The sequence below is a fragment of the Ixodes scapularis genome, unplaced genomic scaffold (assembly GCF_016920785.2).
Source record: "Ixodes scapularis isolate PalLabHiFi unplaced genomic scaffold, ASM1692078v2 PGA_scaffold5__190_contigs__length_132052651, whole genome shotgun sequence".
NCBI classification, from domain to species: Eukaryota; Metazoa; Arthropoda; class Arachnida; order Ixodida; family Ixodidae; genus Ixodes; species Ixodes scapularis.
In genome coordinates, this window is record NW_024609880.1 from 59,410,592 (window position 1) to 59,431,815 (window position 21,224).

At 42.8% G+C, this 21,224-nt stretch overlaps 2 protein-coding genes across 2 annotated transcripts; both read left to right on the plus strand.

Annotated features, from left to right (window-relative positions):
* The first annotated feature begins 11,788 nt into the window (after positions 1-11,788).
* Positions 11,789-12,827, plus strand: LOC120844710 (cuticle protein 16.8-like). The gene is made up of 3 exons (XM_042294225.1): positions 11,789-11,800; positions 11,905-11,958; positions 12,408-12,827. Exons 1-3 carry the CDS (start codon positions 11,789-11,791, stop codon positions 12,825-12,827), a joined length of 486 nt encoding a protein of 161 aa, XP_042150159.1.
* Positions 12,828-19,052: 6,225 nt separating this feature from the next.
* LOC120844709 (cuticle protein 16.8-like) lies at positions 19,053-20,289 on the plus strand. Its single transcript, XM_040216629.1, has 3 exons — positions 19,053-19,064; positions 19,176-19,229; positions 19,838-20,289. Exons 1-3 carry the CDS (start codon positions 19,053-19,055, stop codon positions 20,258-20,260), a joined length of 489 nt encoding a protein of 162 aa, XP_040072563.1. The 3' UTR covers positions 20,261-20,289.
* The last annotated feature ends 935 nt before the right edge of the window (positions 20,290-21,224 follow it).

Below are 21,224 nucleotides of genomic sequence, written 5' to 3' on the forward strand. Positions count from 1 at the left end.
GTATCTCTTCTCTAGCTGATACAGCCGCTTCCTCCAGCCAGGCTGCAGTCCCGTGAGATACCTGTAGACGAAGAGTCTCTTGGCCCACCGGCCGCGGTCCGTGAGACGGAGACGGCCGTCGTAAGCTATCTTACTGGTCGCCTCCCTGGCCTCAAACGACGACCACCCATGATCTCCCTGGACTGCTTCGGTGGCCACTATTCCGTGACAGGCCAGAGCCTGCCTCCCGACCTCTCGTTGACGACGTTCCATGACTTCCCGCGCTGTGCCAGGGACGCAAAGAACCGCCTTGGCGAAAGTTAACCCTCGCACCACAACCGCGTTCGAGTGTTCGCGAGTCACCAGACAACGATTGCAACTCTAAAGATTACGTTTTCGGAGTACATTCGTACCTCGAACGGCTGCCTATCAGAGGTGAGCATAACGCTCGGAAAAGTACTCCAGCTTGTTGCTCAGTACAACTCCCAGGTATTTGCAGGACTCCTGTACTTGTGCTTGCTCGCGGTTCAGCACCAGACTGTTTAATTTAGCCTCTTTGGACCCGGCTAATTGAATGACTGCCGATTTTTGTTGTTGAACAAAAGGCCCAATGTAGCCGCCTCCGTCTCACATATGCATATACAATCAAACAGGAGCGCCCCTAGCGGACGCCACCAACGCCGCGCGTGCGCGATGGGGGTGTGGGCAAGAAGCTCGCCGTCGTCCAAAAACAATCAGAATGGGATGGTGGCGTTCGTGCGAGTCCCCGTGCTCTTTTTAGCGTTGCAATTGTTGATTCTACGTCTTCCTGGCAATATCTGACTATTTGAGCGGACTCAGCGAAACTAACGAGGCTCGGTACTCCACAAAACTTGGCGTGAATAATGTAATATGCGGCGATTCATTTCCCATGGACGCCGCATAATGGACGCTAAAGCCTGATTCGCATCATGAGCTTCTGCTCGGTATTTTCAGTCATGACGTCGCTCGGGCTCGAAATGCCTAAACCGTAGCTTAGATTTCGACGATGATACTCAGAATCGCAACCACAATCGGACCAAGTGAATCAGGCATAACAAGTCGGCGATGGACACTCGTAACAATTATTAACATGTCCTTATATCTACTGTTAACATCGAGCCTACTTACCCGAAGCAACCTTCAAACTTAAACGTCTTTCGAGGTCTACACTTCTTACCGCAATTACCGGGTCAAAGTTTGGTCTAAGGGACGCTGTCGTTTGAACGAGCAGACGACAGATCGAACGATGAGGCGGCCTTTTCAACTTGATCAGGCACTGAACGTAGTCTGCAGGTGGTCCGTGTAACTTAACGGTTTTCCCGCGTTCATGTTGATACAAAGAAAATAAATCTGACGACCACAAATGTCCGTGAATTCAATCCAAAGTGGTTCTCGCCCAAGCAATCGTGGTCCGACGCCGTCTGTTTTTCCTTTTTCACGACCCCTGTTCACGTTTTCTGACGAACCGAGCAGGCAGAAAACACTTGAAAACTGACCTTTAAACCTTTCCCGACTCATTTGATGCAGCCGCACTCGCGGTGTTTTGACGAGGAGGCAGGTTTTTTTCCGGTTTCTTCCAAAGTAACACAGGAGCGCACGTCCCCCATGGCGACTTCTGCCCACGGCCGCAGACCGGAAGTGCTCCCGACGCGCCACCAAAACGCCGTGACGTAACAGAGATGAGTTCGTGTATAGCGCATCAACGGGTTCCGTCTCGTGCGGCATCTGACAAGTTCGACAGTTTTCTGCGACGCCAAACGAACTAAAAAAAACGTTGTATGTCATTTGCATGCACGCATGGATGCATGGTCAATAACAATATCATTCAAGGTAACCTTCAGCATATCTGCTCGAAGCAAGTCTTCAAACGTTTAGGAAATAATAACACATTCGTAAAACTTCATAATATCACCGTCTTTATTACTTTCCACTCTGCCGCTCCACACAAGCTTTAATTAATTTAGCTTAGAAGTAGTTTCCTCTTCTGCCGCCCGTATCTAAGATATGACGGGTTCGTCGAAGCCGTGCGGTTAGAAGAGGCTCATGCGGCCCGTCGATAGTTTTGGTGTGTCGTGTTCTCCCTTAGCGAAAACTAATACGTTTGAAATATACCACATTCTAATTTGAGTGTATTTGAAATACAATTCATAGTTGTAAGTACACGAAAAATATACCGAAAATATAAACTTCTTTTTTTGTTACTTAGTACTAAAATATACTTCTAAAAATCATTTTAAAATACCTTTACTTAAACTACATTTGAAGTTCCCTTCATGCGTTTTGAAATATGTAAATACTAAATTAATAGGCACAAAGCACCTTTTACATATATTTCTTGAAATATTTATTTAATTCATGCAAAATATACTCAAACCCTAAAAAAATGGAGCAATCAAGAATACGTGCAAAATACTCTTAAAATACCTGAAAATCATAAATACTGTTGTGTTATACTCTAAGTACCTTTTGACTGCAATACTTTGGTAGTTTGACTTAAACTACCGAAATATTTAAAAGCTCCCCTTCTGAAGTTCACTTCAAGCAGATATGGAGTACACTGAAGCGCCTAAATACATTTGCTTAGTTTGGCAATTGAATTGCGCAGCATCGCACTGATAAATCAGCCCAGTTTATGTTATTGTTTCATTTTTTCTATCAAGAACACACCTGATCAGTTCCTTGCACACCAATCACAAACGGGGTTCGGGAACTACAACCACAGCATTTGCTGATGCTGGAAAGCTTCAGCAGGTGCTGTGAACAGATGCGTTTGGCGTGGTTTTGTTAGCACAATGTTAGTTCACTGAACGTGTATACTCACCATTGTACGTGATGTGAATAGTGACTTTAATACAGTGACATTAACTACCATATTAAATAGTCAACTACTAAAAAGGAAAGGCAAAAAAACTACTGTAAAATATTTATTTTTCGCGGGCTCAATATTTCGCGATTTAGGTCAAAGTTGGAGTTTTGGAATAATTCGCAAATTCTAATTTTCGCGACGCGCTGGGATCGCAATATAGATCTTAATGTTTTTACATTTTGCCGGAATTGTTCACGGGACCTATTTTTCGGAATTGTAGGCGATTCGCCAACTTTGCGAGAATTAGGTCCTCACGAAAATAAAGTCGTTTACAGTATTTTAAAGTGAAGAAACTGCCTTGATTCGCTTCGACCGGAGTGGTGCTACGCAGAGAAGCAATAACATGTATTTTATGAGCCGTTTGTGTGGATATTGTTTTAGGGACTGTGCCGAATTGTTATTAGTTGTACCAATGCCTTTTAGTAAGAGATATCGTCCACGAACTTCAAGACACTGTTTCCCCCTTGACAGACTCCCGAGGAGAAGATCGAATACTTGTAACCTTAATAAGCGCAGAGGTGGTCACCGAAAAAATTATTACCTTCAATATGTAGGCTATATAAGGCTCTAGAGCAGTCAACGGGACTGTGAATGAGCTCTTCAGTGCGTCATGGTGTTTGCGTTTGTGTTCGTTTCTAATGTGGCTTTGTGAGATGTATTCAGTAGTGCCTTCAAATACCACAGGGACACCATTTGCTGACAAAATCGAAAATAAAAAGAAAATTGTGTAACCGGTTTTTAATCCACAAATGGCATCTTGAGTGTGAAGGAATAATATTTTTGGTATATCTAAAATATTTTTTGATTCATATTTATAATGTATTTTGAATACATTACGCGCGTATTTCGAATGCGGCCAAAATAATACAGAATAAATACAAAATGAATATTCGTACTAAATATATTTCAACTTCGTTTGAAGTACGGCCTCTTTTTGCTAAGGGCTCGTACACTACGATCCGTTTAGTTGCTTTCGCTGATCTCTATTGTAGTAGGCTGGATCGCAGATTGGGAGCCCATCGGTGTAGCCACCGGCGGCCATTGCTTGACAGAACACACGCGTCTATGGGAGAAACGCACAAAAGTAAGAATATTGAAGCATGTTCGCTGTGCTCGGAACGATTATTTTATGGTGTGCTGCGATCTTTATGTCGGGTGTTTGGAGATCGAATCGCCATTTGTTAAACATTCGGACGCCGATTAAAAAAATCGAATGTACCGGAGCACTTACGGCTGAGCTGGCAAGCTTGCTTTGGTAGTGGAGTAAACAAAAAAACGTGGCAATCCTTCGAGCTCGTCGTCTGCTAAACCCAATTCAACGAAATCGTCAACGACTCTGCGGTAACTTGAGGTAACTCTCGCCTCCTTGAGTGACACTACATTTTTCGACAGCGGAGTCACTCTCGACCACAAAAAATGTATTTATAAGAACCACGAGAGATGTGAGTTGTAATGTTTGTACGCAAGCTATATAACGGGCTTCCCGAAAAGTAGCCAAAAGTTGCAGTACCGACAACAGCTTAGAAACGGGGGAAACGGAACTTTTTCTCGGTTTTTTTTTTCCATTGAGTCCCGTGCATTCGGTGGTGTCAATCAATGGCCGCCGGTGGCGACACTCGGCCCAAGCTGCCGGGGCCGCGGTCCACGATTCATCTTACTACAACAGCTGCACTATAGGAATCAGCGGTTGCTGTGCACGGAGTATGAAACTCGGAGCTTTGGAGTAGAGTAAAGGAGTGCCGACTTAGCACGGCCAATGTCGCCAAATATTAAAATATATTTTAAAATTCGGGACATATAAAGATAATGGCCTTAATTGCCTCGAAATGTCATGTATATTATTACAGCGAAGCTGTTTATGGCTAGGGTTCCGTGCAATTTTAGTGTGCCGTGACTAAAAATTATACGCTCGCACCGCCGAACCGCTTCACGCGCCGCACGTGCATACCTTCCCCGTGTATATCATTCCAAGTAAATAACCAAAACAAAGCATTCACAAACGTGCGTGCAAGATGCCATTTGTTTTAGGCCTTTGCTTTAGAATAGTTACTGCTCCAGACGCCTGCACGTGCGGCGCGTAGAAAACAATTCTCTGCATTCTTCTGGATGCGTGGGTAATTTCGCAGTAGGTCTGTTCACTAGATTAGTTAAAAATAGGCACCATTTTCAAGATCAGTAAAATCTCAGGTAGAGAATAAAGATTTCCCAAACGATTTGCCGCTCAGCGTGCCGCTTCGGCCATGCCTACACTTGCACCGCCCTCTCTTTGTCATCGTTTCAAACGCTTGCGTGCCTAGTTTCCTTTCCTTCCGCTTTCCCCAGGAAGGGGGGGGGGGGGGGGGGGCCCCGTCGCGCGTGTCCAGTTTCCTCCGGCTTTTCGACACAGGTCTGTGTCGCGTGGTAAACAGCTTCGCTGGTCATCGACCTTTACAGATTGACATGGCTCAGGATTTTGTAGGTATTTGTTGCGTCGTTGATAGCCTGTTGGGTATTATTAGCTTTTCGTTTCTCTCTCGTTTTGCGTATGTGTATACCACCCTGTATTAAAAATGCTGAATAAATATATAAATAAAAAATAAAATTAATAAATTATACATGCTGGTAGAAGTTCGCGAGTGCCATTGACTTTACATCTTCCAATTATTGTCGTGCCATAAAAAGATGCTGAACACAAACAAAATATAAAGACGAAAGGAAGGTGTTCCTCCACTGTTGATTTTAGTTATGGTTCACGTCAATTATTGGAGGATATGAAGACAAACACTCCCTCTATATATTTTTCAGAAGATGAGATATATGGCCAGTGCATATCGTGTTACATATCTTATGAACAACCACAGTAGACCCATTAACGTATGTGCTTTTTTCTGTAGGTTTTCTGGCCAACTTTCTGACCTTCTCGACACAAAAAATATCTCCACACACATCTTTTTTTTTCTTGCTTTTCAAAGACGCGCTATTGATCAATCATTGCAACTTCCGTCATCTGTAGTGCTTCCAATTATTGAAAATGATAGAACAATTGTTTATCATAATTTCAATAATTTCTATGAATTCCAATAATGCACTACGCATAAAGTAAATGGAAATTCTTCAAACAGAAAACCGTAAAAAGAAGTAACGTAACGTTGCTTCTTCAGGGGTGTCTATTGGTCGTATGGGTAGAGTGTACTAGAAGGTACGAGTGGGACGAGCCATATATAGGCTCCGCTCAAGCTTCCAGTTGCACCTTAAAAAGGGGAAAGCGATCAGGTGGAGCCAAGCCATTTTGATAGGGTGACCATATTCCTCAACGCAGAAAACGGGACATCTCAGCCGTGGCAGCGGGAAAGGGGGGTGGGGGGGGGGGGGGAGATGGGGAGGGGAGGAGGAGGGGCGTACTAAAGCTTGAGTTAGGAAGAAAAGTTTAATGAAAGAACTTGTCTTATTTCATTACGCTCGCATTGCACTAAGCTCTAGGAAACTGCCACACTCACACTTCAGTTGCATGCACCTATTTGAAAGGTCCTGCTTCGGGTCCTTCGTAGGTGTGGGCGTAAATTGCCAGCGACGGAAGTTTTCTAAGCAGGACTTTATCCTGCAAAACTCGGTTGTAAAAGTGCGCACTTTTGTGGGAAGTTCAACCGCACAAGTAGCATTGCTCGAAATGGTGAGACAAGAAGGCAAAACGTCTGGCATGTTCACATGGAGTTCATAATTGAAAAGGAGACGTGACTCTGGAAGCACTGGAGACGTGCTTCCAGAGTATCACAGAGCCATTTCCACGACCCGTGAAATCTCGGCGCCAGCATGCATTCTGTTTTCATCTCTTTAAAGACTTGCACCCATCTCTGAGAGACGTGAAGAGTTCCTCTTCTAGTTTCTTTTCAATGCTTTTCTTGACAAGGGTCCATTGGTGAACACACACGTACGTTTCGTCGGCATTTTCGAAAGAGTGAAGTGTAGCCGGACGAGATTCTACATCCGGTACCTAATATAAATACTTACGCAGAGAGAAAAATTTAGAACTGTTCTTGCCCACAAACATTTTTTTTCTCGCGCAGATCCGTGTTTAGAAATAAATATATATACACGCGTCTTCGCGAGAGAAAACGTGTTTGTGGGAAAGAACAGTTCTAAAATTTTCTCTCTGGGTAAATATTTTAAAGTACCTACGGTTATTTTTGTAGAATATACTTGTAACGAGTCGGCATATTTTCGATTTGCTTCAACTCGCTTAGTGCCATTTTCGAAACTATGCAGTTCTACGAAAACGGGACATGATTCATTATTGGGACAAAAGGACGGGACGGCAAAAGCGGGCCTCAAAAACGGGACTGTCCCGGTCAAAACGGGACGTCTGGTCACCTTACATTTTGATCGCAGCGCAACCTTCGCTCCGATCAAGCAACGACACAGGTCAAGTTCAGATGGGCAATATAGCCCCTTAGGGGCTATATATTTTTTTTTTTTCATGATTTTAAATTCAGAAGTAACGTCAAAGCACCACGACACGACGACGACATGACGACGCCACGACGTCATCGTCGACGACGTTATGCGCCGCCAAGATGCTGTGGTAAGGCCGTCGTAACATCGCGTCGCGTCGAGGACGGCGCCGTTTGGCGACATCAAGTCGCCGTTATAACGCGGTCGTGACGTCACGTTCAGGACGACGCCGTTACGCGACATCAAGTCGCCATTGTTACGCGGTCGTGACATCGCGTCGCGTTGAGGACGACGCCGTTACGTGACATCAAGTCGCCCTTGTAATGCGGTCATGACGTCGCGCGCAACATTGAGGACGACGTGGACATGGTTGTCGATGCCGACGTTGACGTCGACGCCCTCCGCAACGTCAAACATTGCTGTGACGTCATGTTAACGTCGTCGTGACTTCATCGTGAACGTCAACATCACGACGAAGACTTGACGGCGTGTAACGTCGCCTTCGCCAGCATCAATGTGGAGGCGCAGTCACGGCGAAGTCTCGACATCGTGTAAAGTCGCCGAGGATGATGTTAACGTCGTGAAGCTGTCGTGACGTCTTCGTGACGTCGAGTTGCGTCATGGTGGAAATGACGTCCACGAAGTGACACCGAGCGTCCTTATGCCATTGCATTGACAAGGGCACCGTTATCTTGACGCCCCGTGACATTGTCGTCATCGTCATCAACGTCAACGTTGACATCGTCGTCGTTGTCAACGCAATATGACGTCAGAATGCAGTCTTGGTGTCGTGTGACGCACCTTGTCAACGTCGATGACGACGTTGACGTCTAGGCGTCGTCCTGGTATCGCATGGCGTTGTGACGCTACGTTACATGAGTGTGCGTTGTTATGTATTTTTAGCTAGGTTGCATGAGTGTGCGTTGTTATGTATTTTTATGTTTTTTTTTTTTTTTTCATTTCTTGTATAATTTCTTGTGTTGCCCCCTCCTTATGTAATGTCCTCGACAGACGACCCTTAAGGATTAATAAATGAAATGAAATGAAATGACGACCAGTCAGGTCGCGGTGACTTTATGAACGTGACGCCTGACGTCTAGGTTGTATAAAAAATATAGTCTGGCGTTCTATCGCTTCTATGATCTTGACCAATGTGCCGGTCAAGTTTGGCGTTGCAACGAAACGCGTTTTTCATCAAAAGCGGCTACTCCAAACCACTTTGATCGTAGCGCCCCAGAGGGCGCTACGAACGAAGTGGCTTGAATTAGCTGTTTTTTTTTTTCACATGCGGAGGTACCAAAATAGCATTCCGGTGGCCCCACCCGTCCTTTCTAATACACTCTAGTATGGGGCAATCACAGCTTCAACCTTTTCGTCTTTGTGAATTAGAAAACATAATGTCCTCTTTATAAGTAGGCGGTGGTTTGGTCACTGTTCTTGTAACGTGACGTAGACCTTTGGCGTACACAGATGGTAATGCACCTAGGAATTTGATAATGTTTCCCAGCGTCTGTCGGATGTTCCAACATTCCAAACGAATCGTTCTTCTAAAATTTGGCACGGTGTCAATCACGTGCGCATGTGCGAAGTCAATCGGATGGCCACGCGCTTCGTACGGTTCCGCAACTGCGCTGCGTTCTGAACACTGTAAAGTCTAAGATTGGCCGCTACGGTCTATCCTAAACTTTATGACCTCTCCACTCAGGCGCTATCGAATTCCCTCCATCGGACTCTATCTCCCCTTTCTGGAGACACGTCGACGCATATACTGTACACCAGCCAGTTCGTGGAGCGTGCCTGGCCAGTAAAACTTGGCAGAGATGACACTATGGTGTCATTCGACGTTGTGTCACTTTTCACCAGCGTCCCAGTTCCCTTGGGAGTTGCCGCAGCCAGAGAGACTCTCCAGAAAGACAGCACCTTGGCCTCAAGGACCTGTCTTACTATAAATGAACTGTGCCGCGTGCTAGAGATCTGCCTCGGCAGTGCGTACTCTAGTTTCAAGGGTGATCTTTTTAAGCAACTTAGTGGCACTGCAATGTGGGCTTCCATCTCTGTTACAAGAGCAAACCTCACCATGGAAGCAATCGAACAGAAGACGCTGCGGTCGTTCTCCAACAGGCCCAAGGAGTTTATACGACATGTGAACGACTCTTTCTTTATCCTCAAAAAGGCGGATGTTCATAACTTCTTAGCGCATCTCAGCTCAAAATGAGCCGGCCACCGTAGAGGGCGCTGGTGAAACGGGAAGGAGACGTATTGAGGTTCAGTGTATACAGAAAACCAACCCACACAGAGCTCTACTTTTATTTTGAAGCAAACCACCCGGTGAGCTACAAGGCGTCAGTAGTGTCGACACTGTTCTCCAGAGAAATAACAATCTGGTTATCTTAATCCGAAAGAAGAAAGGAGAAGCAGGTCATCATTGCTGATTTAAAAAAAATGACTTCACAAAAAGATTTTTTCAGCGTGTCGGACGTCGCCAAGTTCGCGCCCGCCAAGACCAGAGGCCATCACGAGCAATGTAGCCCCGTCCGAAAGCACGCATCAGTGTCCCTTACGTGAAAGCAACCAGTGAAGCACTGGCACGCGTGTTGCGAAAAGAAGGCATTCAAGCGGCCAAGAAGCTAGTGTCCACACCGGGGCGGTTAATGCCAAGACCCAAAGACCGACTCCCAAGAGAAAGAGCTCAGAGCGTGGTATAAAAGATCCAATGGATAGAGTGCGCAGCCACCTGCATCGGCGAGACAATAAACTTTCACGAACGAATGTGCAAGCACAACAACGACGCCTGTGACTTCGACAGTGAACAAAGCGCAGTTGCTGAACACTGCGAAACGCGTGACCATCCGATTGACTTCGCTCATGCGCACGTGATTGTCACCAAGCCAAATTTTATAAATTCAATTTTCTTGGAATCTTGGCTCATCCAACAGACGCCGGGAAAGGTCAACAGCATCCTAGGTCCCTTACCGTCTGTGCACGCGCAAGGTCTACGTTGCGTTACAAAGACAGTGACCAAAACACCGCCTCCTTAAGACGAGGGCATAATGTTTCCTAATTCAAAAAGACGAAGAGGTTGAAGCTGTGACTGCCACATTCGACCCCTGAAGAAGGAGCCAAGTAGGCTTCGACACCTCGAAACTTCTTTTTACGGTTTGGTGGTTGCAAAATTCTCATTTACTTTAGTAATTTCAGCCAACCTGACAGATCTCTGTCGAAGATGTTTATCTTAATGCACTACGCTCGTACAGACAATATCGCGAGCCAGTCGACCGGCCGAAAGACGAGCGCCTTATCGCGGCGTGAACGAGCAGGTCATTGGTTCTACGAACGTGTGAGAGAAGGCACCACAACTAACCGCGCTAACGTTTTTTTTTTTTTCGTTTTTTTTTGCACGGCGCGATAAGGCGCTGATCTACCGGCAAGTTGGCGTTAGCGCGAAATCGTTGAAAAATTTACAGACTGTACATTCAAATGTGGCATAATTCAATAGCAATCAATAAGCTGATACATTGGGTGTTCTGTGGGGATATATTAAGTACTATCTAAAGGAGTAAGTATTAAGTAGTTGTTTTCATTTGTAAGAAGTACAGTCAAATCTCGTTAATTCAAACTCCAGGGGCCCCAAAATGTTTTTGAATAAAGTAGAGTTAGAGTTATCAGGATTTTCTTCTTATAGAGAGGAATAGCATGGGAACTGCATGTTAGTTCGCATTATCATCAAGGTTTAATTAAGAGAGTTTGAATTAATGAGAGTCTACAGTATTAGAAATTACTTAAGAAAATAAGAATGAAGTTAAGAATTTCGAATCATGAACAAGATATCGTACACCCTAAACTTCAATTCGCATTCGTCAAAACTTGATCAAAGTAAATAAATATCAATGACAATGCATGTGGCGCATTCTTAGAAATAGCATTCTTCCGGTCTTTTTTAGGAAATGAATAAAGAAAATAATAATGAGTAGGACAATATATATCATAGCAATTGATTTGCAGAAGCTAAAACTGTGATACGTTGAATTTTAGTACGAATGTAAGTTTGATACATTTTTATTTATATTGAATGTAGGTAATTGTTCCGACACAAAACATTGCTTTCATTACTTGGCCGAACGATATAGAACTCGACAAACCTGATATTGAAAATGCGACCGTTATCCTGCTTTTAGCATTTCTCCTTGCAACGCGAAAAAACATCCTACCTCATAACGGCATTTAAAACCGTACATCATCATGAACAGCGACAATCAAAATATAAATAAGCCCCCTCTACCGCATTCTTCTTCTCTCCCTTCTTTCCGAATTCATGACGCTGTAATTTAATCAACGTAGCTATCCGTTTTTTTATCCTGGAGAATAACATACGCTATTGACGAATCGCTTTAAGGGGCGTGTCTATAGTTTTCTGATTTTTGCATCGGGTATATAAAGCTCTACACTCCTGTACTCCACCATCGTTTCCACTTTGAAGCAAGGAAAAAAGTAATCATGTTCTCCAAGGTAGGAAAAGTTATCCACGCTAGTCGCTGCCTTTGATATTGAGATTTTCAGAAACCGATTTATATCTGCTTTGACTAGAATAACAACGTTATGTTTGCTTCCAGGTCCTTGTGTGCTCCCTCTTCGCCTACGTGGCATGCGGAGTTGTCGTGGAGCAGGTGAGAATAAGGAGATTGTAGCAATCCTGAAAGACATAAGATATTATGCAATATCTGACAACACTACATGAAACCCCCATTCGTACGAAGCTACATCAATTGAGAACTTTTATTTTCATCATGGGATATATTTCTAGGTGATGGGGTGTCAACACCGAGTTATGAATCGTAACATCGTATCGTTCTATATTCAATATATTCTTCAAATATTCCGGATCTCTATAACCTAAGTAACTTACAATTCAACCTCAACTTTGTTCATTGTTTCACTGGAGATAGAGAAGGAAAAACAGCCAACGAGTTTGAACTGCTGAGCCTTGCTTGAGCCAAATATTTACGCATTTAGATAAAGTCAAATGCCAGGAAACCACATTGTCTCGAATATATAAACAGGCTTTTGTTTTCACCATAACTCTGCTGATGCAAGTGTATATTATTTTTTATTGCAGCACCCTCCCCAGCCATACAGCTTCGGCTTCGACAACGTCGACGAGTTCGGCACCCGCATGACCCGTCAGGAGACCGGAGACGAGTTCAACAACAAGGTCGGCTCCTACAGCTATGTCGATGCCCTCGGAGTCAGCCGTGTGGTGAAATACGTTGCTGACGCCACCGGCTTCCACCCCACCGTTGAGACGAACGAGCCAGGAACCAAGACCTCGGCCCCAGCCGACGCTCCATTCTTCTCCACCGCCGTCGAGGGCCCACACCCGGTCGTCGTCAAGGCTGCTCCAGTGGCCGTGCACGCCGTTCACGCTGCTCCAGTTGCCGTGCGCGCAGTGCACGCCGCCCCGGTGGTGCACGCTGCCGCTCCCTTCACCTACGCCCATCACGCCCCTCTCGCCTACGGTCTCGCAAAGCACTTCTAATAAATTAATAAATCAATTCTATAATTGAACTCTAAAATGTATTTATTTTATGCGAGTTGTTGGTGGTTCCATTGGAGAGTACTATTTTGGAAGCACGAAAAGAAATGTAGACAATGTGCTCTAAGTACACTGTAGCGTTTCACTGTGAGACGTTTAGGTAACTTCTATCGAGGTATTTCATTTTGAATAAGTGCGATATTTGCCAGGAAATAATTGCTTTCAATTATCAGATTTGACGCTTACGCAAAAATAGTTTCTTTAAAAATTCCGGTGCGTTGAAGTACCGTGATCTACGTCGTGATTCAAACGAATGAATATACACACCACACAACACCATTCAGCAAATTCTTCTGCTCCCGGACTTCATATATTATGTTTTCGATTGAATGCCTTCTAAACGAGCAGTCATATTAAGGAAACTATATGGTAACATCAGCACCATGTTCATGTACTGTCGGTAAACTCCTTGCTGGTTCGCTTTGCTACCCGGCATTCATGTACAGAAACTAAAACCGTAACCCAAACTAAAAAGAAAAAAAAAACGTTAAAGAACGAGTTCATTTCGTTAATCACAATAACCGAATTGAAATCAAAATTTGTATTCGGAATTGATGGTAACCTGAAACAGAACCGTTAAAATTAAATGATTGCCGATTTCATTTCGTTTCACAAACATCCGCCAGCAGAGTTTATGTAAAATATTGAAAAAAGGGTGAATTTGAACTGACAGTTTACATTCAGGGCACATAGAATTGCCTCAGTAGGTCCTTTTTTATCACTAACCCACATCAAAACATAAAGCGATCATGAAATGTTTGCTAAATGAGTTTTCGGTCAACATTTGTCTTCAGAGTATGAGCTTTTACAATAATCCTGATATGTTAAATAAACTTCTTCCTCCAACACTTCCAAAGCTCTTTGACATAAAGTGTGAAGGGTCGAGGTAGATGAGCACTCTTGCGGGTCAAGTGCGCAACGAAATTGTAATCAACAAGGAAATAGTATAATCGTCAGAACACTGGCGGTATTTTTTATGTTACTTAGACAACAACTGAACACGCTATGTTCTTGGTTTATTTACATTGTTAAAGACCTTTGTGAGCATACTATTTACCAGTGTTTTGGAATTGCCACTCCGGAGTTGCAATGGTTCCGGAAACATTCCCCCTTTTCGCGCCCCAGAATTGAATGAGATAGAAACGGCGGCAGAACAGGAAGGAATTGAATGGTATTATAATTAGTTCATTTTGCCAAGAATGACATGGGAATGGAATGGACTGTGATTTTATGCGAACTCCGTCGATGGGGCTAAACGAGCTTTTCAAATAGCATCATTGCACTTTAGCTAACTGGTGGTTGGGTTATTTGGACGGCTTACTTTTTTTCGAGGAAGAGAGCGGCACCCTGGTGCGGAACCAAAACCATAGAGCTGTAGACGGACGATGTCTGGCTCTTGGCGCCACGAGACGTGACATTGTGGCTGTTGTGACTATGTGCGATTATATCACTTGTCGTAGGCTACCAGTCAGAGACATACCCACACTGCCAGCTTATCTTTTATGCGTGACTCCTCAATTACCTTGCATTCCCTAGAAGTGGATGATGATTAGCAAATCCGTTTTAGGATTATTTCGCAAATTTATTCTCCCCTGCGCAAACAAACGGCCCGTGTGTAACTCGGGAATTTTGAAAAACTGTTTTCTGTTCCCTACCGACTCGGCATTTTGAAACCTCAAAAACAGTAAATGTACCGATTTTAATGGAATTTAGGTGCAGCCGATAAAATACGTACTTCCCAATATTTTACCTTGTCTCACAGAGATCTTAAATTTGTCGCTCTCGACTGGTATTTTTCTTAAAGGTATGCAGATTGCAAAGGTATGTGTTTTATACAAGTTCGGGGACAAAAATACTGTGTTCATCTACACACCGACTTGAATATTGCCTGTTTTTTTTTTTAGGTCTTCGAGAAAGATCAATTAATGTCAGGTTTAATATTCATTGAGAAAAACTATTCTCCTTACGGATTCTCATGATGGTTTTCAGAAAGGTCACTCTATTTAACTGGCTCTTTTAGAGCAAAAATAAATTATCTTAAATAATATTGTACTCGAGTGTCTAACTTCAGAATTTATTATTGGTTTTTCTAAAGCCTTTGACAGGCTGAGTCATAAAGTTATGTTGGGAAAAACTATATTCTTATGGATTTCGAGAGCATTACCTCTCCCTAATAAAAAGATACTTGAGCTTCCGGCAGCAAAGTGTTGAAACAAACGAAAATTTAAGGCTGAAAGAAGTTCGGAGAGGAATACCTCACGGTATTCCTCTCTTGGGGCCATTGCTCTTTAACCTATTTATAAATGATGTATTTACTATCACAGATAATGCCTCACCTGTCGCTTATGCAGATGATACCAGTATACCTTTTCATAAACATACATTGATAGCTTAATTACCGATGCAAATATACGCCTGGAAAAACTTAGTTGGTGGACTGTTTCGGATTCTCTGAAAATGAACGAAATTAAAACAAATGCAAGTACCTTAAAACCGAAAGGTACAGTGTGTAATGCCACCGCAATAATAATGATGAATTTCTCTGAGGTTTAGTTTGTAACTACTGTTAAAATTTTAAGCTTGATTTTTAAGAAACATGTGTTATGGGATCCCTCCCCCCCCCCCCCCCCCCCCCCCCCCGGGCATGTTCAAAATCTTACTCTCAAACTGAAACGACAAGTATTAACCTAATAGTCTTTTTATATAAAGAAAAACAATTCGCATCGTAACTAATGAGCCTCATTGCGCAGATACTGAACCTATTTTCTCTAAACATAAAGTTCTTAAAATCAAAGAATAGTTTAAATATAAGCTAGAAACAATGTACGTGGCGTCACTTAAATTTTTTAATCATTCATTACGGCAAATTTTAAAATGAACTAACAAAAATATTGCAGGTGACGTGCGCAGCTCTGGATCCTTGAGAGTTCCACGACCAGGAACTAATTAGAGGCTAGAGATGATTAAGCAGTCACTTCCGAAAGAATTGAATTTGTTCAAAGAACAAGGTGTCTGCATCGAAAATTTAAATAAGAATGCATTCAGTGAAATATTATCCTCCTAATAACATATTTCTCGCTCTGGTGCATAAATTTACTTTCTCTGTTTCAAATAATGTAATTATATCCCGCTTACCGATATGCCTGTATAGGGCAGAGGTTCGTCATGCTGCACTGCTGCGGCTTTCTATCCTGCCTCCATCGCCCATTTTGTATTATGGGAGTAAATATAAAATGAATTGAACTGAATATACGGTTCGTTTGTGAAGGAAATGAACGGTCTGAAGTTCTGCTCTCTCTTACGAGGTTTTTACGCTTGGTAGCGCTACCGACATCTGCAGCGCTTCCTTACCAGTTTCCTCCAGTTCTATTTACGACCACCGCTCGACTTAGTGCAATCAATGCTATAAGTGCTCGCCACAGACGCAGCATAAAGGTAGAGTACACATAGCTAAAGGATGGCTGCACACAAAAATGCAATAAAAACGGCGCAATTTCAAAACCATAAAATAATTAAAATTGCACAGGGACCTTTTCAATAACAAGGTTTCCTCATCCAACAGACCCAGTGAACGCTGGCTAACAGGGCGCTCTCCGAAAAAAAAAAATGCACATGTAACATAAGGAGTTCCATACAGTTCGGTCTTAGGAGCTTTATTACTTCTAATTTATGTAAGCGATTTTTATGAGTCAGTTACTTCATGCCTCAGAACATTCCCAGATCATTGCATATTATATAGATAGGTAACATGTGATTGTAACAACTTTATCATTCAAGTGATAAAGTTGTCTGTTAGCGCATCATTATTTATCATAACCTGGCAAACACCGCAATCGCAGTGAGCCAGTATGCGCCTCAAAACGCGGTACAAATCTTAGCTCCCAAAAAGGAACTCCAGTGGGGCGCTGTCACACCTCACTAACCTCAACACATTTCTTGACACATATCAGGCCACAGATTCAAGCTTTTGCCAAGCTGAAGCGTGCGTTGTACGCCCCCTGGTGTCACTTATGATTCGGTTTTTGCCAAATAGCTCTGGCAAATGTTCAAGGGTGAAATCATATTCAAATTAAATTTTGGCTTCACATGCGACTTTATGCGCAATCAAACGCCATTGCGGATTCGAAATCGCACGAAGTTAGCAAAAGTAAGAAGCACTATCCAGGTTGGCCGGTTGTCAGTGGGATAGTTTCGGGTTTTTGCTCACTATCACGAGCGATTTCAAGAACGTTGAAGCCTCTTTGTTGCTGACAAATGAATACAAATGTGGGACTTCAAATGTCCGATTGATTGATTAGATTTTATGTGTACCTGACGCCTTAACGCCATTATAATGAATTTATGTCAATCATATCACTGTCGATAGGGTTATATAGATGGAAGATACCGATATCAATAATGCTTACAACAGCCGCCGGACCCAATCAGTGAAGAAATGTTTTGCCATAGAATACGGTGCTTCTTAGATATTCTGTCATGTGTAGCATCTGCTTCCGTAGAAAAAAGATGATTGAAAATAAATGCTAAATACAAGAGCCTTCTAGTTAAAAAAATATATATATATATATATTAGACTCCAAATAAATTACGACTGGCCGAAGGCATTGAGAGTCACACATGCCTTTTTTTCGCCTCGCTCAATTCGTTGTCTAATATTAAGGCAAGTTCAACCATTTGTTATAAAATATATCTCTTTGAAAAAAAATACTTCGTGAGAAAAAAGGTTTCAAAGATGTTAGTAACATCACTCTTGAAACATAGGATCGTTTTACCATCCATTATCAGTATTTTTCCACAACTCATAACCCCCCATCCCCCAACGTCCCCCCCCCCCCCCCCCGGGCCCCTCACCAAAAAAAGAAAAATGGCTTAAGTGAGTTTTAAACTTGTGAAAACGAGAGACTTGGGAACAAATTAGTCGACAACATAGACGTCTGCTAGTAAATCATTTGCAGAACTAGTAAAATCTTTAATTAAATCATATCCCTCACATACTCCAATCCTTAATAAATTTAAAGCTTTCTTGATCATTTTTATAAATCCGTTAAGCATATAGGTGTATAGTTTGTGCAACACATAGGATATTACCCATAGCTGCCGGTAACAAGTATAAAAATTCATAACGCACTTATATGTCTAGCACTGCACATTGGGTTATTTTCTGGCATATCAGAATGGCGAATACACTTTTTATTAGTTCCGTTTTATTACGGTCAATTATGATACAATATGTGCGTTATTCTGATATTCTCTACCACTAAATTGGTATCAATTATGTTTTTGTTGAATATTTAGCAGCAAATATTTGAATGCAAATGCGTTTCATGCCTAACCCGTTAACCTATGGGAGAATAACTGAAATAATACTTAAAAAACAAGCGAGCTGGTGATGATTCATGGTAATAAAACCCGAGACTCAGAAACACAGAAGGGGACGTTGTGTTGTGTTGTGTTCATCCCCTTCTGTGTTCCTGAGTCTCGGGTTTTATTACCATGAACCTATGGGAAGTGCCTAACGGAAGCGAAAAAAAACAACAACAGAATTAAAGAATTGAAAACGTCGTGCAAAGCACAGCGTTTCTTGAACTGGGTGACAGAACTGGTAAGAAAAGTAATCATCATTTTTTTTTTTCATTCCGGAGCTACTTTGGGGTTTTCGCCAGGTTACTATATATACTATACCATAGTAATAGTTTACATTGGGATAGTATTCTGAGTATATAATTTGTAGTGTTATTGAGATTCGCAAACTTCAATACGTTTGAGTGGCAATAATTCCTGAAGACTTACTGTATAATTCTAAGGTGCTAAGCCAGATCTCGAGAAAAAGAGCCCTTTCATGCGCTTAATATCTGTCCTAAATGCGTACAATAACTTCCTTCAGTAAAACCGCAGTTCAAATTGTTCACCTTCAAAAACAGCTGCTACCAATATAGCTCTGGCAAGCACACTGCCGACACATTCCTTTCCGTTCACCCAATTCCTCGTTCACGACGGTGTAATTTAATCAGCTTCTCAATCAGCTCTTCACTCCGACGAGTGGCTTTAGATACTGCATAGCTTTAAAGGGAGGGTCTAGAGTTATTCCAATCGTAAGGGGTATATAAGGCGTCAGACGCATCTAAGGTACCATCGTTTCACTTCGAATCAAGCGGTAAAGTATCCACCATGTTCGTCAAGGTAGGATATTGTAACCAAAGCAAACATTGTACTTTCTTTTGGATTCCGAGAGTGGCAGTATCCGATTCGCCTTCACTGTGACTGGAGTAACAGCGTCCTGTTTCCTTCTAGGTCCTTGTCTGCTGCCTCTTCGCCTACGTGGCCTGCGGAGTTGTCGTGGAACATGTGAGTAAACATGTGATTAGGGCGGAGGAGTGGGTAGCTCGTGTGCAAGACAGAAAATGTTGTAATAACTTATATAACAGTGGTTATAATTTAAAGGCTCAGCACAATCTCCATTAGACGGGTGATTCAAGGATCGAGGGCCTTTATACTGGTTTCTAGGCAATCAGGTGACAATACAATAATTTTATTAATATTGTTGAAAACATGCGCTTCTGCCAATCCTAAATGATTAAGCCGGAAGTAGTCTACAGTTATTACCACATCTGTATTTTCCACACCATCAATCTCAAAACAAAGCAAAATATATGCTGGCAAGTGAAGTAATCGAAGAAAAGGAGTAGACACATTTTACTTTATATACACACGAACAAATGTAAATTTGCAAAACGAAATTGCACTTCAAAACTTCTTGCTGCGTTAGGTACGTTTCAGATGCAATATAACTAGGTGCTACAGTCAGCTAAATTGAGTCTTTTTTATATGCATACATTTTCGACTTTCTTTCAGTAGCTGACCACCAGACTGCCTCGGTTATCTAATTTTTTTTTTTTCAAAATGGATATTGAAAATGTATTTGCTTTAAATACTACGTTTTCTTCCCATCGCAGCACCCACCCCAGCCATACAGCTTCGGCTTCGACAACGTCGACGAGTTCGGCACCCGCATGACCCGCCAGGAGACCGGAGATGAGTTCAACAACAAGGTCGGTTCCTACAGCTACGTCGATGCCTTTGGTGTTACCCGTGTGGTGAAGTACGTGGCCGACGCCACCGGCTTCCACCCGACCGTCGAGACCAACGAGCCAGGCACGAAGACCTCGGTCCCAGCCGACGCTCCCTTCTTCTCCACCGCTGTTGAGGGCCCACACCCAGTCGTCGTCAAGGCTGCCCCAGTGGCGGCGGTTCACGCTGTGCATGCTGCTCCAGTTGCCGTGCGCGCAGTGCACGCCGCCCCAGTGGTGCACGCTGCTGCTCCCATCGCCTACGCCCACCACGCTCCTTTGACCTACGGACTTGCCAAGCACTTCTAAGAGGATAAAAAATTTTTTTTATAACTGAATCCTTAGATTATATATGCTTTACTTAGCTTTAGAGGTCAACTATTTTACTAGTTATTATTCATATAGGGAAATGAAGCCCTGGTGTGGAATTCGACGATAGACCTTATAGAACTACGACACAATGTATTTATGGTGATAAAGTGCAATTGTTAGACAAACATCGGCCTTCAGTGATATCAATGCGTACTCGCACATCACGAAATATTTCTAAACTGCCTGTGCCCCTACTTTGCCGTACACCATGGGGGGGGGGGGGGGGGGAGAATCATTGCAATCAATCTGCGATTCTCTTTCAAATAAGTAGAATGCAAAACAAACACACACACAGAAAAAACAGATTTTCTTGGAAACTGGTTTTGAGGTAAGGAAATGAGAAATATTAAAGTCACATTCATTCTCTCTTCATGCCTCTTGCTTTCGAGCCAAGCCTTTATTTTTAGCTTCGTAATTCGCTCCGATATAAGTGCTCCGCAGATAGAAGAGAATGGCGCAGCGCGTGCTTTTTAACCTTTTAAACACCGCAATACGACGCAAAGTTCGAACCACTGAAATTGCTGTTGATAATTCACATATGGCTTCTGAATTGACTGTGAAAAAAATATAGCCAAATTAACAATCACTAGGCATGTTTTTTTGCATGTTCCATTTTTGGAACATTGGCATTTCCAGTATACAAAATGCAAGTGTCGTCTTCAACAACATTTATCGAGTGTAAAATGGGAATTGCTTCTGTTATCTGACGAGAACGGTTTGGCAACTTGAAAGGGCTTCAAAAACTATAAATATAGAAAAGAATGTGTGAAAGACATGTTTATTCAATGTATGTGTTACGTGGCAGTCAGCGCTTCACAATCACAAGCCGTGGTAAGCTGCAAAGCAATTCTTGTGCAGCCGCTTTTCGCACTGGTGGCATTTGTTGGTAGTGTTTTTCTTT